This window comes from Anolis sagrei, chromosome 4 (genome assembly GCF_037176765.1).
Source record: "Anolis sagrei isolate rAnoSag1 chromosome 4, rAnoSag1.mat, whole genome shotgun sequence".
NCBI classification, from domain to species: domain Eukaryota; kingdom Metazoa; phylum Chordata; class Lepidosauria; order Squamata; family Dactyloidae; genus Anolis; species Anolis sagrei.
The window spans coordinates 118,180,097-118,207,304 of record NC_090024.1 but is presented as its reverse complement, the minus strand read 5'-3'; the positions used below and the strand labels follow the sequence as shown (position 1 = coordinate 118,207,304).

The 27,208-nt window shown below is 39.5% G+C and overlaps 1 protein-coding gene across 5 annotated transcripts in view; it reads right to left on the bottom strand.

Annotated features, from left to right (window-relative positions):
- Nucleotides 1–27,208, bottom strand: part of BRINP3 (BMP/retinoic acid inducible neural specific 3) — a 365,830-nt gene that overhangs the window by 71,148 nt on the left and 267,474 nt on the right. For all 5 annotated transcript variants that reach the window (XM_060774525.2, XM_060774528.2, XM_060774527.2 and 2 more), the window contains 2 exons: nt 16,254–16,359; nt 6,671–6,907 (listed from right to left, as the gene is read on the bottom strand). In XM_060774525.2, coding sequence (XP_060630508.2) covers nt 6,671–6,907; nt 16,254–16,359 — 343 coding nt within the window. The remainder of the gene's footprint in view (nt 1–6,670; nt 6,908–16,253; nt 16,360–27,208) is intronic.

The window sequence follows — 27,208 nt, the reverse complement described above, 5'->3', positions numbered from 1 at the left end:
GACAATAACAAAATTTACCCCCATCTTGGGAGAAGAAGGGAAGAAAAGGATGCAAAGACAGAGGGGCACTAAAAAAGGAGTAAGGGCCCTTCTACATTAACCTAAAATGTGAAAGGAAGCATGTTAAAATAATCCACTTACTTATGAGGAGTGACTAGATGGCATCCAGCCTGCATCCACCCCCACCCCCATTTTCCCCAAATAATTTACCAGAGATGCCTGCAGGTAGAACAGGTCCCTTGCCAGACACTCTGTACAGGACTCCTGACACAAGAAATGTCCTTCCTCTTTCTCCCCCAACCTCCTGATGTCATTTTCTTGTGTCAGAAGCCCTGTACAGAGGAGCCTGTGCTACCCGCAAGCTCCTCCGGTAATTTTTAAAGGGGGGAGGGAACGGGGGGCTAGAGGGGAGGGGGTAACACCCTCCTGCTCCTTCAGGCTCCAGAAACCCAAAGAACTGGGGTGGCTATGGGGATTGACCCCTGGGGCTGTAGAAGCAGTCCCTGGAGTCAATCCCAGAGGGACCAAATTTGGAAAGATCCAGACTCTACCTTAAGGCCCAAATTTTTCCAGGTGTTTAATTAATGCAGAGTAAACTGGGAAAACCCAGTTTACTCTGCATTAATTAACTTTTACTTGAGGTAAAAGGCGAGATGTTTGGACATCTCAGGTAAAAGCCGAGACAGGTCCCGCATTTTGGACATGTCTGAAAGGGCCCTGAAAAATACAGAGTGTAAGCCACACATTTTTTTCCTGACCCAAACCTCGCTTACCATGAACTTAACTGCTTTATCACACTAGGGCTTTAACATGGTAGCCCACATTTCTGGCGTCTTCTGCTAGCTGCAGAATTCTGGAATATCTAGTTTGGGAAGACAAAGACCTCTGTAGCTAAGAAATCAAAAGGCCCTGCCCTAAACTACATTACCCAAATTTCTGCATTTGGGAAAAAATGCCCAAAATGCCCTAATGTGACAAAGCAGCTAGTCTCACCCATCTGCAGTAGGGAAGACCCAACAGATTTTCTTCTGAGGGAACATGGTATTCAATAAGGATTCCCCATCTCTTCCCTGAAGTCCAGCTCAACAAGGGACCCTTCCACATAGTCATATAACTCAGAATATCAAGGCAGAAAATCCCACAATATCTGCTTTGAACTGGGTTTCTGAGTTCACATTGCCCTATATTCCAGTTCAAAGCAGAAAGTGTGTGATTTTATTTAGCTATGTGGAAGAGGCCAAAGTTGTCAAAGTCTTTCTGGGTTAATAAAGACAAACAAGCAGTCACATGATGACTATTTCATCTGCCATATTTTTAAGCAGTAGTGGGAAAACGTGGAACACCAGGGGATTGTATTCGTGTCTGTGGGACCTTGAATGGCCCCATACAGACCAAACCCACAACAATAATAATTTTAAAAATTAAAAAAAGTTTGGCTTATTGATATTGCCATACCAGGTGACAGTTGTATTGAGGAAAAACAACAGGAAAAACTCAGCTGTTATCAGGACCGCAAAATCGAACTGCAAAGGCTCTGGCATAAACCAGTACAAGTCATGCCAGTGGTAATTAGCACACTGGGTGCCATGCCAAAAGATCTCAGCCGGCATTTGGAAACAATAAACATTGACAAAATCATGATCTATCAATTGCAAAAGGCCACCTTGCTTGGATCTAAGCGCATTATTCAAAAATACATCACATAGTCCTAGCTGCTTGGAAAATGTTCTATTTGTGATTTTGTGACGCGAAATCCAGCATATATATCTCGTTTGCTGTGACATACTGTGTTTTTGTGCCAGTATAATAATAATAATAATAATAATAATAATAATAATAATAATTGTCATAAATGCCCTTGAACAGGTATTGGGTGTTTAGCCTACTTAGATTTAATGAAACATTTTTTAACAACAAAAAGAGAGCAAAAGTCCTGTTTCAAAAAAGGTTTGTGTGGGGCAAAACTATGGTAAAATGCCATCTATATCCTGAAGGGGACATTTGAAGGCCAACTTTTATTTATTTATTTTGCAAATGTTTGCCAACTTCTGAGATACAAGAGTGGGCTCCATTTAACCCACCACAGTTTTAAAGCAATAATGGACATGAACTGATTTCAAACAAAATGAAGCATTTCAGCATCTCAAGAAAACTATGTGTAATACAGGGAGGGTAACACTCTCATCAAAGGTAATGAAATTGCCTGCTGCCATGTGGGGGCTGTACATACCATTATGAAAATCATGGCCCTATATTTTCCCAACAGATATGTTCTTTCTTTTTTGTTTAAACAGGGAATGCAAATAGGAACTGGGGTTTGCCAAAATGTTAAACGAGACAACTGCAATTAGGCAAGTGCAGAGATGCTAGGCATACTGTCTGAATGAGTGGTGCTGTAGTCTCGTGTCTATGAAAAACAACAACTTCAGAGATCCTTCACTCTGTGTTGATCAAGAGTTCCAAGAAAACCCTCCTCATTTTCCTTTTTTCTGTTCAGAAAAGGTTTACCATTATCTAATGGAAGATCATCTTCTCAAGTCAAAATAATGCAGCAGCTCAAACATTTTAAGAAAATCATAAAGTCCAACTGCTCTTTTTATCCGTGATGCCTTATTGGTTGATTGGCTCAGCAGTTGTCTTCTGAATTCAACCCTGTACTTTATGATTTTCTTATTATGTTTGAGCTGTTGTATTATCTTGACTTGAGAAGATGATCTTCCAATGAGACCATCTTCTCATGTCAAGATAACACAGCAGCTCAAACATTCCGAGAAAACCATAAAGTACAAGGTTGAATTCAGAAGACAACTGCTGAGCCAACCAGCCAATAAAATATCACAGATAAAACCAGCAGTTATTCCTTCTCTCATATCTGAACTACCAGAATAAAATAAAAGCAATGGCACCTGAACATCAGTGCCTCTTCTTTTTTTTCTTTTTTCATTTGAAAAGTTCTAACATTTTTTTCATACCACAGAACTCTCAGCAGTTCACTATAATGTGAGAGCAATAGACAATTACCCAATAAAAAGAGACCATGAGTGGATTTCTATCTAAGGGCAAAATCTCTCTTTCAAGCATTTATCAAATGCTTTATGTATCTTTGGTGAGGGTTTGACAAACAAAAAAGGCTTGGAAAGTGAGTGCATGACAAGTTCCCTTAGAGGCAAATCACATAGCCATAAAGGTCATAATAGCCTAATGCAGTTAAGTTAGCATGGTATTTAAAGGTTGCTCCCCTCAAGATGTGAGTCTGGAAAGGGCAAAATGGAAACAGCAGGTGGAGAGACCTTCATTCAGCAGGGGATTGGTGTGGACTAACAACAATGACTTTGAGCGGTCAAATCCTGCTTGCCCTGACCTCTTCTTATTTCATAGGATCATCTTGTGATATTTCTATGGACCTCAGTACTACTTTCTTATATGAAGTAGGTCTCAAGTTACAACAGGCATACCCATTGTAAAAAGTAAAAAGAAGGTTCATTGAAAAGACTCATGAGTCCCAGTACAGTGTGTGTGTGTGTGTAAGCATCTGGAGATATACAGGGCAAGAACAAATGTATTTTGGTGCCCAGGGTATACTGAGTAAAGCACAGGTTGGAAACAATCCAAGTGTTTGTTATATACCATATTTTAGAATAAGAACTACACAGTCAAGCATGTATATTGGCAAGATTTTATCTGATTCTCAAGCCTCCAATAACAGCTAAAATACATAGGAATTAAAATGAACATAGAAAACAAATATGGATGCTAAATAAAAGCATTAGTGGACTTTGTGGCTGGAATTTCATACATGGCATATACAACAAAACTGTAGCTGAATATTGAGTCAGCTGCCTATAACTCATAAGGATACCTGCTGGTTCAGAACCTGGGCCCTTCCACACAGCCATATATCCCAGAATATCAAGGCAGAAAATCCCACAATATCTGCTTTGAACTGGGTTATCTGAGTCCACACTGCCATATATATTTCAGTTCAAAGCCGATAATGTGGGATTTTATTCAGCTTTGTGGAAAGGGCCAATGAGCATCTCCCTGAAAACAAAGACTTAAAAGCACAGAAAGGATGAAGTCAGGATACATCTCAGTCTAACATGGCCACATATTTTTATAAGCTGACAATGCCAATCATGTAATGCATCTCTAGACAAAATGCATGTCCCCAGCTTTTTAATTGACCAATGTATTCCCCTCCCCTAAAAATACCTTGGGCATGTAGGTGCAGCCATAGTAGCTGATGAGAAAACTTTCCTCACAAACTATGGCCATAAAAAGTGTATGATACTCCCTCCCAAATGTCCCTTGCAAAAAGGCACCCATAAGCTTATGCAAAACTTCTGTATTTCTGAATAAAATGAGCACAAACCAACTAAAGTGATATTGTCTGTATGTATTTCTCTTAAAACCTGTCTCCCTGGAGGACTGGGAGTTAACATCCCTGTGACTGTCTGCAGGAATGCAGCTAGCTGGCAACTAGCCATTCCATCTCCTCCCCCGGCCATTAAATGACCTTGGGAAAGAGTGTGGCCAAAGTGAAAACAGCAAGGATGAACCTTTAGGGAGATAGACGACTGTGTGGTTATAACTGGTGGAGTTTATGCTATGCCTGAGTATTGCAGGATTTCAGCTTGTGTGTAAAAGGACTTGTGAGCTTGTTTTTGATGCTGATAGCAATTTCTGAACCATGAAAATCAAGTGCCTAGTGAGATAACTCAGAAGGGTATCATGGTCAGTAGTATTGAAAGCTACTGAGAGATCCTGAAGATTCAATAGGAACACATTCCCTTTCCAATTCCTATGACTGAAGCTGTCTTCATTCCATAACTATGTCTGAAATTGTCTGAAATGGATCTAGATTATATACCTCATACAAGAACCCATGGAGTTGTGAAGCCACCACTCACTCCATTGTCTAAAATGGTATGTTGAAGATTCACCTATAACAGGAACCAGTCAATTTCCCCTCCCAAAAGACATCTTAAAATTGTCTCCTTCAAGTGAGTTAGGACCCTTTGTTGAAAGAAATCATTGATCAGTTCCCTTGCCTTATCAGCCAGTTTCCCTCTGGCCTGTTTAACTAGATAGGAAGGGTAAAGGTCTAGTACAGTAGTTCTCAACTTGTAGATCCTCAGGCGTTTTGGCCTACAACTCGCAGAGATCCCAGCCAGTTTACCAGCTGTTGAGTACCACTGGTCTAGTACATACATGGCAGCTCTCACTTTTCCAATGATTCAGTCTATATACCCAGGCTGCACAAGTGGAACTGTGTCCATAAACACTGGACAAGCAGGGACCACCCTCATGGTGGAAGAACAAGAAGAATTCAATTGGGGATTCCATTAAAATCCTCATAAGCTTGATATGTCTTTCTGATTCCTGCAACTCCCTGTAATCTTAGATAAATGTAATTCCCTCCTTAGCGCTATTGCTCAAGACACATTTGGAAAGCATTCAACTCTTCCTTTTAGAATCTCAAATTCCATGTGGCAGCTGCTCTCTCTATGCATCATTCTCCTTGCAAGATTGACTTCAACCTAGACCCCAAGAACAAAGAATGGTCAGGGGCTGTAGACCACATTAGAATATGTTGACGCAGCACAATCTGCAAGTTCCAAAGAACATTGCTCCCTGGGATATTTTAGACCCCCAAAAGACCTCAATTCCATGGGTCTAAGATGAACTGTTGAACAATGTCCAGGAGAGGGGATAAATGTGGTTTTAGTAATCCCATGCTTCCCAAGAACATCAGACTATTTTGGATGTTTTTTTAAAAAAAATGAATGAATGAATGAATTTTGAGAGGGTTGGGGCCTAAAAATACTAAAAGGTGCACTCTAGTTAACATTTTCTTTTATACTTCCTTATCTTTATATATTTATGTTTTATTGTTTTATTGCTATGTAATGTATTGTATTGTTTGTTGTAAGCTGTTCTGAGTCCTCCCTGTGGGAGAGAGAGTGGAATAGAAATACAGTAAATAAATAAAATAAACCTTTCAGCACTCTTCCACTTTCCTAGTTTTTATTAAAGAAGCTGCTTCACCTAACATATTCACATTTCCTATTTACATTCAAAGCTAGCATTCATGGACTGTCCATACCTTCCAATCTCACAATTTCTTCAAATTATTCCCTAATTTCACTTCTTCTCACAGTTTCTGCATATTGTCCTATCCTCTTTCTTGTTATTTAGCATGTCTGTTTAGTAGTAGCTACCACCACCACCACCAGGTAATTGGTAATAATGAAAATATTGAACAACAAAGAAAACATGAAAATAGTTCTCAAAAATTATGCTGCTGATATAGTTTAAGAAATCCCAGTAAAGAACTAATTCACAAAGCCCCAGCTGCCTGTGGTATCACTTAATTCACAAAAACCTTTTCCAGGATTCCACAGGGGAGTCAGAAATACAGCTATAGGGATGAAGATCAGAGTCTGGATAGACTAAGATCTGCTTGAAATGGGTCCAGACTGAGATGACATGTAAATTGTATGTCTAGCAAACACGTCGGATTTTGTTTCATTACTATTCATAACTGATATTTTGTCCCCATGAAAATCTCACCGGCATGTATAGAACTTTGCATTTGATCCAGTCAAGAGAAGCATTGTAAAGGCACACAACAAACATTAACATAATGGTGTATGATAAAATAGCTCACCTGAATCTTCAAACTCATTATTGTAAGTATTCCAGGTCTCACTTATGCGAAGTAGGCTCTCCTCCATAGCTTGAATATCCATATATGGACAGTTGCATTCTGGGAATTTGGGACCACACTGACACCAACAATCGTTGTCCTTGCAGATAAATTCCCCTTCTGAGTTGCAAGCAATGTAGCTCAGAGCTGCCTGCACAAAACGCTCTTGCAAATATTCAGGTAGGATAAGCTGAAGACCTTAATGAAGGGGGAGGAAGGTGGAAAAGAAATATTCTGTCTTACTAAACATGATGATTACTTTTGAACAATTACTACAATCTTCACTAAAATCAATACATAAGTTTGTCAAATATATTCACATATGTCACTAGCAACAGATTTTTAATGGTTCACAACAACAGTTTCATTATTTGCAATATATAGATAGCAAGCCAGGAGAAAAGAAAAAATAGATTTTTTTTCATTTTGTTGCCTATAGGGGTGTTGCATGCTTTCATTTATTCTGTCAGGAGCAGACCAAACAGTTGCATTGCATTTTATAACAAACAAACAAACAAACAAACAAACAAAACACAAAGTTTGCAAGCTTGGTAGTTTATTAAATGTCCTTTGACCAGTAGCTGGCCACTTGGAGTGCCTCTGGTGTTGCTGCAAGAAGGTCCTCCATTGTGCATGTGGCAGGGCTCAGGTTACATTGCAGCAGGTGGTCTGTATTTTGCTCTTCTCCACACTCGCATGTCGTGGATTCCACTTTGTAGTCCCATTTCTTAAGGTTGGCTCTGCATCTCATGGTGCCAGAGCGCAGTCTGTTCAGCGCCTTCCAAGTCACCCTTTTCTGTGTGCCCAGTGGGGAGTCTCTCATTTGGTATCAGCCATTGATTGAGGTTCTGGGTTTGAGCCTGCCACTTTTGGACTCTTGCGTACTGAGGTGTTCCAGTGAATGTCTCTGTAGCTCTTAGAAAACTATTTCTTGATTTAAGTCATTGACGTGCTGGCTGATATCCAAACAGGGGATGAGCTGAAGATGTCATTGCCTTGGTCCTTTCACTATTGGTTGCGACTTCCTGGCAGATGTCAGGTGGTGCAATACCGGCTAAACAGTGTAATTTCTCCAGTGGTGTAGGGCGCAGACACCCCGTGATAATGTGGCATGTTTCATTAAGAGCCACATCTACTGTGGCTCACCACATCTAGTGTGGTGAGATGTGTTCCACACTGGGCATGCATACTCAGCAGCAGATGTCTTCACAGTGACTTGTTGTGATCCCCAGGTTGTGCCAGTCAGCTTTCATATGATATTATTTCTAGCACCCATTTTTTGCATGGTATTCAGGCAGTGCTTCTTGAAGGTCAGAGCACGGTCCAGGGTAACTCCCAGATATTTAGGTGTGCTGCAATGCTCCAGTGGGATTCCTTCCCAGGTAATCCTCAGAGCTTGGGATGCTTGTCTGTTCTTAAGGTGAAAAGCACATGCCTGTGTTTTAGATGGATTAGGGATCAGTTGGTTTTCCCTGCAGTAGGCGGTAAGGGCCTTCTACAGGGCCTAGAGCTTCAGAGAGCTTCTGTTCAACTATCTCAAAGCTCCCTGCTTGAGCGGTAATGGCATGATCATCAGCATAGATGAAACTCTCTGTCTCTTCTGGCAGTGGCTGGTCATTTGTGTAAATGTTGAACACTGATGGAGCAAGCATGCTCCCTTGAGGCAGGATGTTCTTCTATTTCCACCATCTGCTTCTCTGGCCCTGGAACTCAACAAAAAAGCTCTGGTTTTGTAGCAGGTCTCCTATGAGGCAGGTGAGGTAGTAGTCCTTTGTAATATTATATATTTTTCTCAGGAGGAGGTGGTGGTTTACAATATCATAAGCTGCTGACAGGTCTATGAAGTCAGCTCCTGTGATCTGCTGCATTTCAAAGCCTTCTGTGTGCTGAGTCAGGTTCAGCACTTGCAATGTGCAGCTTTTGCCTTTCCTGAAGCCAGCTTGCTGTGGAATCAGATATGGGTCTATTTTTTCCATTATTCTATGCAAAATAAGTCTCTCCAGAACTTTGTAAAGGTGGCACAACAGCGAGATTGGTCAATAGTTTTTTGGATTATTACAGTCTTTGCCTGGTTTCAAGATGGCTATGACTCTTACTTTCCTCCAGATTTTGGGGATCTGACAGGATGCAGTGCAGTTGTTCATCAGCTCCAGCAGCCAGCACCTTGCTTTTGGGACAAAGTTCTTGATTTTTTTTCCATCCGTAGATCATCCAGGCCAGCTGCTTTGCCATTTTTACATTTATTGAGAGCCATGTCCAATTCAGTAGATGTAAAAGGTTCATGAAGGTTGTTGTTCTCAATATCTGGTTGTCTGGCTATTGGTTTTTTTCCTACTTTGGTGGCAAGGTGGGTTTCCCATTCTTTAAGAGTTGGTGTGGTATTAGTTTGTGCGGGGTCATTGCTCAACCGTCTTAGCAGCCTCCACGCCTTCTTGCTGCTCCTTCTCGTGTCGACTTCTGTGATCAGCTTTATTCACTGTTTTTTCTTGGTTTCAGAGATGGAGGACACAATGTTCTGCGCTGCCTGAAGGATTTTCTCACGAAATGGGTCTTCGTTGTTGAGCCTGTAATAGTTTTCCAGCAAGGCAGCTGTTTCAGGAGTAATGCCCTGAAGGTAGTTGGTTCTGCAGTCTCTCGGTATAGAGGCCCGTGAGCAGGTTTTCACTATTTCAATTAAGTGTTCGTATTTCTCAGGGATTGGTATGACCGATATGATCATGTCATCTAACATGTCTGAGACTTTAGTCCAATCTGAAGTTGAATATTAGTTTAAATCAAACTTTATGGGGCCATATAGTTGGAAACAGTTGGTATACTATTGGTTGGTGCTGTGTGTTTGGAATTGGTGGTCCCACTGATTTAGTGCATTGCTGTACAATGCTGTCGCTCACAAATAAGGTTGATTGCTTAAAGTGATAGAAAAGAACTGTAAGGCCAATTTTAAATGAACACAAATATGTATTAACAATTATTTAGGAACAATTCTATTTAACATAATGGCTAAGATTCTGCATTATGGAGGCACTGTAAATGGTTCTCATCAAACTAACGTCCTGAAGCTGGGGGAAGGTGGGGGCATCCATTGGGGCAGCAGGGCAAATCTGGTGGGCAGTGTGGGAACCATCGCCCTACACACCACATCAACCACATCATCCCCTTCTTTATCCCATAGGATGGGGTAAGTATCACCACCTGGCTTCCTGTGGTTTCTCCATTCTATTGAATGAGAACATGGGAAGCCTCCTGTGTTTTCAGGGCTCTGTTGTAGGATGGTTCCAGCACAATTTATGAATGGAGCCCCGCTGGAAGTAGCTGTGCGTCATCTGATGGGATCCAGCAGGTTCCATCCATGAACTATGTTTGAAGAATCCTGTGATTGGTAAGAAAGCCCATGTGATGAAGTCATAAGTCTGTCCTATCACTTTTAAAGGAGCCCCCAGTGGCGCAGTGGGTTAAACCCATATGCCGGCAGGACTGAAGACCAACGGGTCGCAGGTTTTAATCTGGGGAGAGCACGGATGAGTCATGATCCCAGTGACCAGTAAACATATTAGAAGCAATAATGCAGGAAAACCTACTGCAGAATAATATCAAAAAAACAACAAGAGAAAATCAATCCAATCAACTACAAAGTCTATATTAGCAGATGTCATTTTGCAATATCATGGCATCAAGAACTTAAGAACAGATGTGTTAAATAAGCAACAGGCCAATTCACAAGGCCTGTCCTAGTATTTATTTATTTGATTGATTAATTTATTAATATCCCACCCTCCTCACCCAAGGGGACTCTGGGCAGCTCACAACAAAGGCACAATTTGATGCCTTGAACACATATCAACATAAAAACAACATATATATTAAAATCACATAATTAAAACATATCAATTAAAACAATTAGTTAAAATCAGTGTGCCTGATCCTATGCTCCCCTCCCCACAGCACCACTGGCTGCTACACAAATATTTCCTGCATGGAGAATGCTATTTTCTGTGCAAATCCACCATGTACAAATTTTATGCAGAATATGTTCATCATTACAGTATTTTCTGCACAAGAATTTACTTGTTTTGCTTCCTACACAAAAAATGCTGTCTGTTGCACAAAACAATCACCTTTTTCAGTTCACATTTTTTCCTGTTAGTTTTTTTTCATCAAAATTATGTTCTTTTTCATTCCTAATTTTGTGATATTCCATGGGCACATAAGCTCATTATCTACATATAAATTTAATGTCATAAATGTTAGAATACATGTGAAACATTCATCCTATGGAAGGATGAATGTTTCACATCCTTGTCACAGAACAAGACACAGATATGTTCAAGTTCCAATTGGCTATGGTTACCCCCACATTCTCTTTGCCACAATCCATATAACAGAATAGGGAGGTGGTTTTTCTACATAGCAGTGATCATTGATTTTAATATAAAAATTGAAGAATGGAAAGCAATCAATCTTTTATTTATTTATTTATTTATTTATTATTCAAACTTATATGCTGCCACTCCCCTGAGGCTCGGAGCAGCTAACAAGAACAGGCTAAAATCTAACGCAATTTTAAAACAATTTAAAACAAATTAAAAACAACAATATCAAAGATCAAAGGCCTGTCGGAACAGATATGTCTTACATGCCCTGTGGAAAGCTGATAAGTCCTGCAAGGCACGGACTTCAGGGGGCAGAGTATTCCAGAGTGATGGTGCCACTGCTGTAAAGGCTCTGTATCTGGTTGCTGTTAGACACAAGGTCTTCACATTGGGAATTTCCAACAAATCTTGGCCCTCAGAATGGAGGGATCTCTGGGGTTGGTAGGGGGTGAGGCGGTCCTTCAGGTACATCAGCCCCAGACCATGCAAGGCCTTAAAGGTGAGTACCATCACTTTGAAAGTGATCCAGTGCTCAATTGGTAACTAATGCAGCTGCAGTAAGATTGATGTTATGTGGCATCTCGTCAGAATTTCCACAAGAAGCCGAGCAGCTGCATTTTGTACCAGCTTGAGCTTCCGGATCACCGACAGATGAAGGCCAATGTAGAGGCCGTTATAGTAGTCCAGTCTTGAGATGACCGTAGCCTGGATCACCGTAGTTAGTTCGTCCCTGGACAGGTAGGGGGCCAGCCGTCTAGCCTGCCACAGATGAAAAAAAGTGGTTCTGCTAACGGCGGAGACCTGGGCCTCCATCGTCAGCAGAGGGTCCAAAAGGACTCCCAGACTCTTTACCAATGATGACGGGCGTAGCGCCTCGCCATCCAGGGTAGGCAGCTGGATATCCCCACTGTCCGGTTGACCCAGCCGTAGGATCTCCGTCTTTGCTGGATTCACCCTCAACCTGCTGGCACGCAGCCATCCAGTAATGGCCTCAAGGCACTGATGGAAATAATCGGGTACAGAGTCCAGTCGGCCTTCCATCTTCAGCACAAGTTGAGTGTCATCAGCATACTGGTAACATTCAAGCCCAAAACCTCGAGCCAGCTGAGCAAGTGGTTGCATATAAATGTTAAACAACAGAGGGGATAGAATGGTCCCCTGAAGAACCCCACAAGATAGAGGGGACCTCTCAGAGACCAGGCCTCCCTTCTCCACTCGCTGTCCATGGTTGTGAAGAAAGGAGGACAGCCAATTTAAAGCTGTCCCCCTGACTCCAACAGCAGCAAGGCGGTGGGTCAAAAGATTGTGGTCAACTGTGTGAAATGCTGCTGTGAGATCCAATAACACAAGCAGCGCTGACCCGCCCTGGTCAAGCTGGCATCAAAGGTGATCCATGATGGAGTCTCTGTCCCATGCCCCACACGCAAGCCGGACTGACCTAAAGGAGGAGGGGAGAGTGAGGAGGAGGATTGTTTCATGTTCACCTTGGGCTACGAAACAGCTACAGTATGTGTATTAGTTAGACAAGTAACAAATCAGTACACAACCAGTAAGTATTGATATATTTATTTAAGACATTTATTTACGGCATTTGTAGCCCGCCTTTCTCAACCTTATGGTGACTCAAGGCAGCTTACAGAAATTGGCAGAATTTGATGCCATACATTCATAGAGTACAATTAAAAACATTCAACCTAAAATAAGGTTTAGATTATACTTTTAATTCTTGTATATAATGGACATATATGTTATCTCCTCACTAAAGGACTCTTGTATGGATAGATGAGACATCATTTTAGCATGTTTTTTAATCAATTGACATGGCCATGTGCAGATAATATAGTCCTGTATCATTTCTACTGATTCCAACATGGCTTGCCTAAGAGAACTACCCTGTAGAATATTTCTCTTCAGGTTTCTTTAGAAAGAAAAGCAATCTTCTACTTCTCCTCCATCTCACCTCCCTAATAATTCACTATGTTTGCATCCCAATAAATTGTTATCTCTGTTCATAAGTATTTGAAATCATTGGCAATGTTTTAATAATCTGGAACACCTGATTGATTACAGACAAGAGAACAAAAGAAATGAGTTCATACAGCACTGGGGACCCTTTGTTGTTGACTGCAAGGCACTCCCACTGTTGTAATGAAACAACAACAGCAACAACAACCACATTTCTATCCCATCTTTCCCCCCAGATTTTTCTAGCTTACAACAAATAAAAAGATTTTATCAAAATCAGTAAGATAAAAAAAATAAAACATAATTAAACAATTTAAGCCATGTTAAAACCTATGTCATTAACACCCCCCCCCCACACACACACACACACACTTCACAAACACAAGCACAATTTGGAATATCCAGCAAATAGAGTATTCTGAAAGATGGGAACTCATGTGGCAACAGCTTATGAAAAACATAGTTGAAAACAACTTCCTTTGTCCTTTTTTCTTGTCAAGATACATAAAATTCATTGGCACCGTACACATGCACTTAAAGCTAATTTGGGGTGAAATGAAAAGAAATTTTTTGGGCTATGTGGAGCCGTTTATTCATCAAAGCAACAGTGCCTATGAAATGGTTTTAAAACGACAGCTCTGTGTGTTATGGTTTTGACTTTAGGAATCCACAGCATGTATCAAAACAGGTCTGTGATTGATGTAACAACCAATTTCCTAAGCATTTTACTGACAAATATTATGTCGAGTGCGGGGAGAGCAGCTTTCGAATGGCAAATAATTTCCATAAACACAGTGGAGATATGAGCCCCAATGAAAATGACAGGATCATCTATCAAACTGTTATATGCCCAAAAATATCAGGCATACAATGTGATATTCAAGATAGGCTGTCCTATTATGTGAGAAGCGAAGGGAAACTGTTGAGTTTATCCGTCAATTCAGTGGAAAGATAATTCTCCCTGTCTGTCCCAAGTGCTAGAAAAATTGTTATTTTTTTCAGGCAGCCCACATTCTAAAACTGTAAAGACTTCAACACCTGGACTATCTCTATTTGAAGGCATGTTGCTGCGTTGAATTGGAAGCATTGAGATGACTTACAGAAAGGTTCCAAGTGGAATTGAATATGGCCCAGACTGCCAGAAAATTGACTGACCTGGTGTCATTCTTCATTCTGTTTTGACTTATGCTGTATATTCGCTAAAACAGTTCAAAAACTGTACACAAACAAAAAATATATTAAACATGGAATACAGATATGTGAGGCTTCTTTCCACATGCCTTGAGAAAGTTTGCTGAATTTAATAAGTATCTTCAGGTTACTGTCTCAATAGGGCCATATCTACACTTACCACTTAAATCGGTTTGGAACCAATTTGGTACAAACAAGTTTTGCTGTGCAGATGGTTAGGTTGACATGACAGGAACCAAGAAGGCTTAAGTCCTCAATGCCCTCAGACATTAAGCATGGAAGCTGTCCTCAAATCAGTTCCATAATCTACATTTTCCCCATTTCCTGATGAGATAGCTACTAGCACACCAGATGCATAAGAAAAGCCATACCTCTTTCTTTGAATCTGTGAGACATATACAATCAACTGGGGAGGGCCTTTACTCTAACCCACCACCCTCTCAAGCACGTTTGGTGGGAATACGGGAGAGGACCTTTTTGATGGCTGCTCCTAGAATGTGGAAATCTCTCCCAAGAGAAACCAGGGTGGCCTCATCCCTGCTTGCCTTCCACAAGCAGGTCAAATATTTCTGCACCAGCAGGCATTTGGGGAAGAATAAGGGGTACACTGCTGGGGAGGTGTGGATTGGACTTGGGGATGGGTGGGTGAGTGTAATAATATAAATACAAAGAATTGTGCTCTGTGAACGTTTAAGAAAGAGTAAGCCAAAATTCTATAGTTAATCAACAAAATTAATGTTTGTTTCTTTGACTACAATCATATGCACAATGGGCTGAATTTATCATTATGCTGATATGCTGTTATAGGCCTTTCTATCTTTTTGTATCTCCCTATCATTTGTATACCATTTGCATGCCTGCTCTCAAGAGCAGGTTTTGAAAGTGCACAGGGAACTTGAAAGGGGAATCAGAAACCACTTTTCCCAGTTCCACTGAAGATGGGAGGTCCTTCATTGGAATGAACTGAAAGTAGTTTTAAGCAGACGTATGCAAGACTTACATGTTATTTTATCTACTCAGAAGTCCAGGCAAGTCCTTTGTTGTGAACAAATGACTCCTATTTAAATGCATTTAGGATTACAGCCAGTTTTTTATACTGATTAGAGAGACTGTGCATAGATAGAGAATTTGCCAGGCTTGCTACCAACATTCTACCTGAAAATAGTTATGACATTTCCGATGCCAGCATTGCTGGGATAGGTGTTGAATAGATAAGCAGGAGAGAGCAAAAGAAGAGTAAAAATAACACATCTTAATCTAGACAATTACAATCTGTGTCAATCTAGAAAACGTATTGCTTGTGGAGAACTAGAGGAGATGACCAGACTAAAAGACAGAGCAAATGAATGGGAAATAGGGTAAAATGAAGTCTGTTTTTCAAGATGTATTAGTTTTCCCTAATTCAAAGCTAAAGATGGAGGACACTATCATCTTTCAAAAATGCTGAACCTTTTCTCTATAAAATGCTACAGCAAAAATGTTCACCACACCAGACATAAACATTGTTCTTCATAAAATAACTCTCATTAAATTCAACTGAGCAGATATCCTGGTGAGCATGCATAGGATTACAGACTTAAAATTTAAAGTCACTGTGAAGATAACATTGGTGTGAAAAGTACCAATTGCCCTTCTGCAACCTAGTCATCACCAAGCCTATAATCTCCATTGTAAAATTATAGTTTTTATTGTGTGGGTTGAGAAGATCACGTAATGTGTCCAACAGGCATGAACTGAATTAAATGAAAGTCCAAGGAGAAGGACCCACACCATGGAGGTGCTAATTCCCAAGGCAACTTTGATATCTGGACTTCTTCTAGCTCATGGAAAATAGGGACCCATTCCACAGGTTCCAAACATCAGATCTTTCTAACATGACATGGATTTGTAATCTCTCTCTGCGAAATATGACATTCAAACTGATCCTTGACATGAATTTAAAGAGTTTAAAGAAAATGACAGGTAGCCCTGGAAATACCTTCCTGGAAGAAATGAACAAAAGAAGTCCACCCACGTACCTTGCAACTGAATCTTATTTTCCGGACTCTGTACCAGAACAGAACTGACAGAATCTAGGTTGTCATAGTTACTGCAGCCAAGAGGACCAGTCCGGGTTTCTGTTACCTAGTAAGTAAAGGAATGGAAAACCACTTGCTGTATTATACAGAACAAACTAAGTTTCCATTACAAAACACCAGCAAAGTTCATTTTTGCATATACAAGCGGCATGGCATTTTTCCTGTAGCCTTTGAAAGAGGCTTTCATACACAGCATAATCTTGCTTGTCAGCTCATACTAATATATATTACACCTAAAGGGATAAGCATAAATAAGCAAAAACTTGGGAATTTCCACTTTTTAGAATGGGGATGGAAAGTTTAACCTCCCTATTCAAAATATAAGTTTTCACAAGGCAAAAAAATGATTAGTGGTACTTCTTGAGAAATAGCTGTAGAAAACTATATTGCTACTTACTGCTGTAGATAATAAAGCAGAAAGCTAAGAGAACACCAGCATCTGGATGGGCCCTAGATAAGCTCTATGGCAGCCAAACAGCACACTGAACTGATCTGGGATGACATGGTGCAAGGCCGCACCTTTGTGTATCATTACCCTACATTAACCAAAGCCAGTGGATGATCTGAATTCTGGTCAAAATTTTGGACCACCCCCTGACTTTGGGCCTATCTAAAAGTTTGAGCCAGTTTCAGAATAGAACATGCTGCAACAGTTCCCACTGCCATCTCATATTTCTTGGGTTCAGGTGGCTCAAGATATAGCAATTACTGTCCTCTCTCATCCTATATGTCACATTGGTTTGTGGGGGGGGGGGGATATAATTTCACTGTATATTTTTAATATCGAGTGAGTAAAATGTTTGGATGGTTCATGTGAAACTTGAAACAAAAAACACTGAGAAAATTAACAAAATCATTTTATGTGAGATTATTTATTTATTTATTTATTTATTTCAGTTTCTTCTACCCCACCCTTCTCACCCCGAAGGGGACTCAGGGCGGCTTACAAAGGCACAATTCGATGCCAGCATCACATAACAGTAGTAAAACAAAATAACATCAATTAAACAGTTAACAGTTGAACAGTTAAAACAACAATCCTGCATTACAACCCTAAAACCAATAAAACCAATAAAACAATACAAACCCAATTACTCCTCATAGACGGTCAGCGTTTGCTATCTCATAGTCCAAATTCCAATTCCACATTGTCAGTCCTGTCAGTCCTAGTTGTTTGATTGTCCTTATCTAGTTGTCAGATTGCCCAAAGGCCTGGTCCCACAACCACATCTTTACTTTCCTCCTGAAGGAGAGGGGGGATGTTGATGCCCTAATTTCTCCCGGGAGTGAGTTCCACAGGTGAGGGGCCACAACCGAGAAGGCCCTGCTCCTCGTCCCCAACAACCTCACTTGTGATAGCGGTGGGGTCGAGAGCAGGACCTCCCCAGATGATCTCAGACTCCGGGGTGGGACGTATTTGCTCTAAGTTGGTTTTTTTTAATTGTGTTTCACCATTTTGAATTTACTTTTAAAATTTTATTTAGAAACCTTTTAAAAATATATCAAAATGAAATATCCAAAGCTTACTATTTTAAATCATACAGCATTTCAGTCAGAGAACTGCATCTTCTTAATTCTACTCAAATTTAATTATTATCTATTTGCTATATTTTACTTTGCATTTTTTTCATGTCAGGAGTGATTTGAGAAACTGCAAATCACTTCTGGTGTGAGAGAACTGGCCATCTGCAAGGGGACATCTGGATCCTGTCGGAGCTGACAAATGGGAGCTCAGCCCACTCCCTGGATTTCAACCACCAACTTTTCGGTCAGCACAAGGATTTAACACATTGCGCCACCGGGGGCTCCTTTTTTAAGGGTTTTTTTTTGGAGAGTTTTTAAAAAAAATTATGCCGATAGCACTTTGTAATTTTTAGTTGCTAGGATGATTGAAAATACTGAAAATTCTTAATTCCTAATGAAGCATAGATTTCTGCTATATATATTTGTTTTTGACTCAGCACTTTTAGATGAAAGATATTAGGTCACCACCATTACCACCATCATAGCAGCTTCCATTGTTCAAAGGTATATTCCACATATTTTTCTTTGAAAATGACATTTTGAAAATTTGCCTTCAAAAACAAAACTTTATTTTATTGTATTTAACATTCTTGTTCAATCCAGGATGGAACTATTGCAATCTATGCAAAGAGAACAAGAAGTGGTTTTTGTTTTGCTTTTTGCTGTAATAATAATTTTTAAAAATACCCTAGGGAAAAAAGCAACTTCATTCTACACACATGGATTCAGGATCTGCAAAGACAATGAACATCTGTTCTTCCTGATTTTCTTTCCCCTGCAACTTTTTTCCTTTGATAGTACTGGAAATTTCTAACTGTAAAAAACACAACTTAGAAAAGAAGCAAACAACATTTACACTACAAACAAGTAATTTTGGAATGTTTTGCCTTTAGGGAACCACTTCTGCTTTGAAAAAAAAACCCCATAAAATTACCAAGACATTTTCCATGTTTTAGACAATTGCATGTTTTATATTATTTAGACAACCGGCAATTCACATTTTAGAAAACTGTTGATGAATATTTAACAGAACATTCTTTTAAAGGACAATGGTCAGACCTATGTGATGGTCCCCATGTGATGGAAAAATGCTCTTCAACCCCAGAGTTGTGCAAAAATATATGTGGGGCTGACACTGTGGGTTTTTTTTTTTTTTGCTATTCTCATTTTTTTATTATTTGTCACTAAAGAACCTTCTATAGCTTTTGAGGAACTGTAGGTCTCCCTGGATGCATTATGAATGCCAGTGCACTAGCTAAGTCAGCATTATACAGTTAGATATTTGTTGCAGTTTATTCATTTGGAAACAATGAGAACATATACTACAACCAAGTTCAACTGGGGCTACTTTCTAGGGAGATCTTCTAATAACACAGCCTAGTGCTGGTTCTGGATGGAACTTCTGACCTTTTCCCAAATTAGACACGGGCAAACCATCATAACTGTAATCCCAATGCACAGCAAATGGCTTTTTACTAATCGTGCACCAACCATTGCCCCCCTATCTTATTGTCAGTTAGTGTTAATTGTTAGTACTATGTCTGGCATCTAATGGTTGCCTTCTTTAAGCTGCCTGAGCCCCCCCCCCCCCCGGGGGGTGGTGATGGTGGTGGTGAGAAGGACGGGGCATAAATGCTTGAAATAGATTAATACATATCTGTCCTGAAACAGCCCTGAAAGCATAGTGAGTTGCTGGTGCCGTTTATCCTAATTTAAGTGTAATAATGAACTATGGCTAGCTGTAATAAAAATAAAATTTCAATCACCCAAAAAGACAAGCTTGTAAAAAATATGGAAAAAATAACTGCACACATTTTTATATTTTTATAAATGGGTTAAAATGTTACTTTAACTGTAATATGATTGTAAGACAAGGCATTTCATATTTTGCATAATGTTAGTTGTTATTTTGTTTTTTGGTACGACATGGAGAGTGAATCCTATTAAAATGAATAGTTTCTGCCAGAAGATACTATAATGACATCCTCTCTAGGAATTTGCTAGGTCTTCCAGGGTTAGTGTATGGCAACTTGCAGTAGAAGTATATCATGTAATCACACAGAGGGTCTAGAAAATGCCTAGAGATGACATATTTTGCTAGATGAGGGTAGATGAAACTATAGGTGAAACTAACAACAGATATGCCATCTTACATTTGTTTACAGATAAAAGGTTTTTTTCTCTTTGAAGTAATTCTAATGAATTACCTTTAAAAGTAATATTGATAAATTTTAATGTTGAAAAGGGATGCCCATAAGCCTAAAATTCATCCATGTAGTAAGAAAGTATAATTCAGTGTTAGGTCCCAATGAAGACATTTATTCTTGCGTCATTTCTACAACATTAAATTGGTTCATCTTAAAAACTCCCCCCTTACCTGCCACTGCTGCATTACAAACATTTTGGTGATTCTATTACTGTCAAGAAAATCTCACAGCACAGCTAATGTAAAGCCATTGAATTTGATCTACATTTTCTGCTTAAACAAGTCAAAATTCACGTGTAAGTATAATGGTAAACAACTCCTCTCAGTTCTTAACAACAACAAAAAAAAAACCAAGCCAATGGCTTCTGAGACTGAGGGGCCATTATCTTTATGGCCTGCTTTTCACCTTCACAGAGGAATTTCTCTGACCACTCCTGGAAATGGAACATTGTATTATCCGGACAATTATTATGATCCCACCTTCTTTCCACACAAGAGTAATTTGCAAATGTAATGCAGATTTACACATAATGAACATGTAATGTTGTTGTATAATGAGGATTTATGTTATTATTTTTGTACTACCCATTCATTTTCATTATAGCTTCTGAAGTAACCAAATAAAGGGAATGTGGTCATTAGCATAATCATTACCTGCACTGCTCTTGAATATTCATTTCCATCTTTCATTTAGATAGGGTGTTCAGACAATTAAATAGAAGGGTTGACTGCCAATGACTTATTAGTTTCAGGTGTAGAGAGATGTAAAGTTGGGTGTTAGGGTGAGAAAGTGGGAGAATGACAAAAAGGTACTGACAGCTTAGCAGTTCAACCAACAAGTAAGTTTTCCTGTGCTCAAGTACCACTGAAATTCCAAAGACATTTTATGAGAAAGTATATATACTACTGAAGCTAATTTTCCTTGTATGCTGTTACTTTGCAATGAATATGTTGTAATCAGAGTGGAAAGGAACACAGTTAAGTTGAACTTTATTATTATTATTTGAAAAACAACAAGATGAGTCCACAGCAGACACTCTGCTGACTGTTGAATTGGATCACACGTTGGACACTTCCCAAGTGTCTAGGACTGTGTGATGTATCGGCAAATAATGCATGCAGATCCCAGTAAGGTGGCCTTTTGCAGCTGGCAGATGGTTATCTTGTCAGTGCTGATTGTGTTTAAGTGCAGGCCAAGGTCTTTAGGCACTGCACCCAGTGTGCCAATCACCACTGGGACCACCTTTACTGGCTTGTGCCACAGTCTTTGCAGTTCGATCTTTAAATCCTCATATTGTGTCATCTTTTCCAGTTGTTTTTCTTCAATCCTGCTGTCACCTGGGATTGCAACATCGACAATCCATACTTTGTTTTTTAACACGATCATGAGGTCAGGAGTGTTGTGCTCCAAAACTCTGTCTGTCTGAATCTGGAAGTCTCAGAGTAGCTTGAAGTGTTCATTTTCTGTAACTTTTTCCAGCTTGTGATCCCACCAGTTCTTTGTTGCAGGCAGATGGTATTTGCGGTACAAATTCCAATGGATCATCTGAGCAATGGTGTTATGTCTCTGCTTGTAGTCTGTCTGAGCGATCTTGCAGTGGCTGAGGATGTGATCTATTTTTTCATCTGCTTCCTTGAAGAGTCTACACTTGGGATCTGTCGTTGACTTTTCAATTCTGGCTTTGATGGCATTGGTTCGAATGGCTTGTTCTTGGGCTGCCAGTATCAGGCCCTCCATTTTCTCCCATTTGTGAGCCACAGCCATGTTTTTTCTTTGTCAATTTGGCTCTCAATTTTTTCCAGGAACTGTCCATGGAGAGTCTTCTTTCGCCAGTTTTTTCTTCTGCTCTGGATTTTGTTTTTATGGTTGTGCTGGTACAGCTGTACCAGGAGCTCCAATTTCTTTTCTTCCTTTGAGTGTTTGCATGTATTCCAATGTTCCATGCATTTTGCAATAAGGTGGCTTCACTTGGTTTGCAATTATAGGGCCAATGACCCATCAATCATCATTGGGTTTTTTAGTTCTGCTCCTTTCCCCAGGGTTCAGGGAGGAAAGGGAGTGATTTTAGCTCAGTCTTACAGTTGAAAGCTTAGCTACAGGATGTGAATCAGCTCCACCTGTAGAGAAGCTTCGTTTCTTACAAAATTCTGGGGGAAACAGTTCCAAAGGACTCCAGCTGGAGAATCTACAAAGCCTTGACTGGTAGGTCTACTCAGGACCCAAGAAGCAGTTTGGAGCTGGGAGTAGAGCCCACACCAGCAAAGTTTAGAAAGTAGATTGCCCAAGGAGGGGTTAAAAGGGGTTTTCCTCTTAAAGAAAAGAAACAGTTCACGAAGCCAGTTGCCTGTCCCTTGTGGACAAGATTAAGAAAGCCACCAGTTGATTCAAAGCCTTGAAGTATTTGTTTGACCTGTTGAAGATCTGAGAAGTATTTAGTTGCTTTGTTGAAGACCTAAGCAATAATAAAGGACTTTGTTAAACTTTTCAAGCTTCTAAAGACTTTGTATAGGAAAATCCTTAGCTGAGGCACCCCGGCTTCCCACTGGGCACTGTTTAAAGCCAATTGCTATAGGCCCAGTGCTTGACAGCACAATGGTATTCACTTTTTGTTTTTTTCACTTTAAGCAGTTTACTACTATTGACTTCCCTCAATGTTGGTTCTTGACTGCCTTTCCCATAATCTGCCAGTGCATGTTTCTCTTCTTCTACCATTTGTTTCACTTGCAGAAGCCCTCTGCCGCCGCCTCCTCCTCCTCCTCCTCCTTATTATTATTTGTACCCCTGTCTTTCTCTTTAAAAGAATGCTCAAAGTGGCTTAGAGTAAAACCAATGCAATACAATTTAAAACCTAAAAAATACAAACATTAAAATAGATGTGTGTGTGTGTGTGTGTGTGTCAGGAATGACTTGAGAAACTGCAGGTCGCTTCTGGTGTGAGAGAATTGGTCGTCTGCAAGGACATTGCCCAGGGAACACCCGGATGTTTTTGATGTTTTACCATTCTTGTGGGAGGCTTCTCTCATGTCCCCACATGGGAAGCTGGAGCTGACAGATGGAGCTCATCTGCACTCTCCCAGATTCGAACCTGTGACCTACAGTCCTGCCGGCACAAGGGTTTAACCCACTGTGCCACCAGGGGCTCCAAAATAGAATATTAACATTATTTAAAAATAAAGAGCTAAAACCAATTAAAAACCTATTCATAACTAAAACCACAACACTCCTTTCCTTGATCTTAAAAATGTAAGCCTCTTAAAAGAAGCAAAGGCAAGTGTCCTCTAACTAATTCATGGGCAGAGGGTGCTTTGAGGTTGATTGGACTACTGATACTCTGAATTCATAAACTAGAAAGATAGGATGAGTATGTTTGTGATTAAAAAAAGTCAGTACAACTTGCCAAGAATCCCTGACAGTAAAATTGGAAAAGCTAAATAAAAAAGAATACACAGGGGAGGGAGCTTTCCTTTTCTTGCCGAACCATCAAGAACAAGCTTGCTTAATATCCTACATCCTGTATTGTGCCCCCTAAGTACCAATAAGAAAAGATGAATAAAACAGCTTGATGTGAGGCAGGCAGTTTAGTCTCAAGCGGGTTGTTTCTAAAGATTATCGCAGCACAGGACATTTTGGGCAGCTGCGTTTTCAATTCCCAGAAACAAGTTTTTAATGTCTGGCATTAACGAGAAAAAAATGCCTACAGTTTTTACTCAGTTAAGACTCATAACTACAATGATAATGGCCGATTATGTGCACAGGAAGTCCATGTCTCTCAGGCATGCTGCAGGACAGAATTTTTTTGATATCAGGAGGCAATATTGCCCTTGGAAATGGTACTTTTGTTCCTGGTGTTTTTCTCTCATTCTTGGTGGTAATTAACTCTGCACTGATGCATAAAAACAGAAAAGGGAGAAAACACATTTTTGCACAGTTACAGGAAATTTTGCTAATATCTTGAGGTTCACTGACTTTCTTCTTCTGTTGTATCTCTCTCTGTGTCTTATCCAATCATATTCTGCTGCCCGATTTATTCTACAAGATAACTACTATGGCTATAAATTCTTATGTATGGTTATATTCAGACATGATGACATAAAATGGGTAGCAATCACCCCTAGAATGGGTTATGCATGTGGCATCATAAACACTTCTTGGGCAGAGAAGAAGGAAAAGAGTGAACACCATAAAGAGAAAGAGGAGAAAGTGGGACTGAGAGGGTGGAAACTAGATATACAATAAATAAATAGACAAACAGTAACTTATTACATAAGAAAAACAAATTGGTCAAAATAATGTATAACATCTAATGGACATCCAGCCTATTGTTAAGAGTACAGGAAACAGTCTACTTCTGTTTTCTACCAGAAAACATTCAGAATTTTTCCCTATCTTGCTTACACTTTAATTTGGGATTTAAAAAAATTAAAGGACATTACCATATCATTGATGGGGGACTGCTTCATAATTGGGAGGTGGCAAAAGCGCAACAGTAATCATATGGCATTGTGTGATAGCGACATCCTGCTTCTGTGCAATGAAGTCAATGAAGTCAAACATGTTAATAACCATTTCAAATGTTACTTTTTAAATATAAGGATTTTATCTCAAAGCACAGATTTCTAAATATATACTACCCTTCCAAAATATTTTTGAGCTGTGAAAGATGTTAGAAAATGCAGATAGATTTACAATCCAAAGAATTATTACATTCCAAATTGCTTATCTATCTGCAAGGTTTCGATAAAATCAGTTCATACCAGGCCTGTAGCGAGGGGGGGGGGGGGTTAGGGGTTCAACCTCCCCCCCCCGAAATGTTTCAGATTTTTTTTTTAAAAAAAACTGGTTTACTCATGAATTTTGACTGGTTAACCAAATCTCCATGCTAAGTCTATGAGATGCAAAAAATTAAGAGTCCCTCCAGAACGGCAAGCACTATCTTAAGCAAATATTGACAATTTATTCACACTGTCATTACTTGCAGCAATAGCCGATGTAGTGAAGCAACCAAGTTGGGTGTGTGTGTGTGTTGAATGCTCTCATTAAGGAGACCAGACTTGGTGGAGGTGGTTGACAGGGGCAGAGCTGCAAGCTATTGAAGGCTACTCTATCCCCTGCTGTGCTCTTTGCTTCAGCGTGAGCTAGGAGGCAGGTTTCAACCCTTCCCCCCCCCCCTGCAAAATTTTCAACACCCCCCCCCCCCGAAAATTTCAACCCCTCCCGAATTTTTTTTCTGGCTACGGCCCTGGTTCATGCCATATTTTGCAAAGACTGAAATCTTTAAGCATAACCTGGCAGATTTGTTTCTTAATAGCTCCTGCTTTCCCTTGTAAGACAAAGTAAACAGGCTGTAATTGAGACATATTTGGAAGAGAAATAAAATCAGTCAGCACTTCAGTTGAAGAGATGGTAAGAAGCAGATTAGGCAATACCTTTGGGTTTCTAGAAATGTGGCTTTCATTTCATCTACAAGACTGGGCAACTAGGAGGCATAGATGGTTGCACTAGGGAGGATGCCAAAATGGACGTGATAGGTGATTTCCATTAGTGAAAATAAGGGATTAACTCTATCAGCAGGATTCTAAATGGGTGTAATAGAGGTCTTCTATTTTTTTTTTTAAAAAAACCCTCTTTTGTCATAATAATAAAATTTACAATGGAACACATTGCATTCCAATCTGGAATTTCTAAAAAAAAAAAAAAAACAATAATAATTTTAGAAAACTAGACACTTTTTTCCTGATCTGAGTATCTTTCACTCTTTACGGGGAAAAATAAATAAGAAAAGCTACCTTATCATCTGTCTGTCTGTCTATCTATCTATCTATCTATCTATCTATCTATCTGGTTTTCTTTCCCTTGGCACAGAAATTAGAGAAACTATTACCATCTTGGGAAAACATTTGAAAGCTAATTCTATGGAAATCATCACTGATGTAAAATTTAGTTTTTTAGTAGCTGGTCAATTAACTATTATTCAGATTAACTGGATAAGCATAACTCTTTTGGTTCCTTACAGCAAGCTTATGATACATTGTAGAACAACATATTTAAATTACTGATTATTTCCAAAGGAGGATAAAGCACAAATTTTGGGCTAACTGAATTAAGGTTTTATTTGATTGATGCTGTATGCTTAGCTTTTGCTCTTTTTATTGTTCATTGTATTGATTATTTATTTTGTATAGCTTAACCATTTTTAAAGAATAAGAAGTGAGCCCCACCGTTTACCATAAAACGTGTTTGAAGTAAACATTATCCACAATCTGGATATGGTTTCAGCAGAGTTTTCCTTTGGCAAATTATATTGCCATTTCCCTTTCAAGGTGCTGTCAGAAGTGAATTGTTGACATTTATTTTGCATGCCTTTCTCTCCATCCATTCCTCATATATACCTGGACTAGAGTGATATGAGTGCTTTTCAAATACTGTTATTTCACACAGTCTTGCCCATTTTGTCAGTGAAGCACTACTCATTAACCCATTTGAAAGTGAACTCACTTTTAGATTGTTACATTACAGGCTAAGCCATAATTTAATAACTTCTTCTTTTCCCCTTCTCAACTGTTCAGTCAAGGGGGACCTATCTGACGGCTTTCATTTTAGAAACCACTCAACCTTTATCCTTAAATTTGTCCTTCTGTCTGTGACCTTTCATCATGTACCAAATTCCCTTAAGACCCCTTATTCATAGGAAAAGCCAGAACTCTTCATTAAAAAGAACTGGTGCATATTTATTGGGCGGCATTTTTAGGCCAAATATTGTTTATCTTAATTTCCTTATTCTTCAGTGCATTTATTTAGTGGGAAAAGGAATATCCACTGTTAAATATGCTTCAATAAATTTGTCATGAATTGCACAATATAGGTTTCATAAGCAAAATAGTATATCTGATATGTCATGAATCATTAGCAGGCTCATCCCATTTTTTTCCTATACTATGATCTAGACCCATGATGGTGAACCTATGACATGCGTGCCAGCACTGACACACTTAGCCATTTTCAATGACACACGGCCGCATACTTTATTCACTTCACTTTATTTCTTAATTAGTCGCTCTCCACCAAGATGCTCCGAGCGACTTACAGTCTAAAAGAGCATTTACACAATATAAAAACATTCAACATAAAAACATTCAACAGTGACTATTTGGCAAATTAGATCTG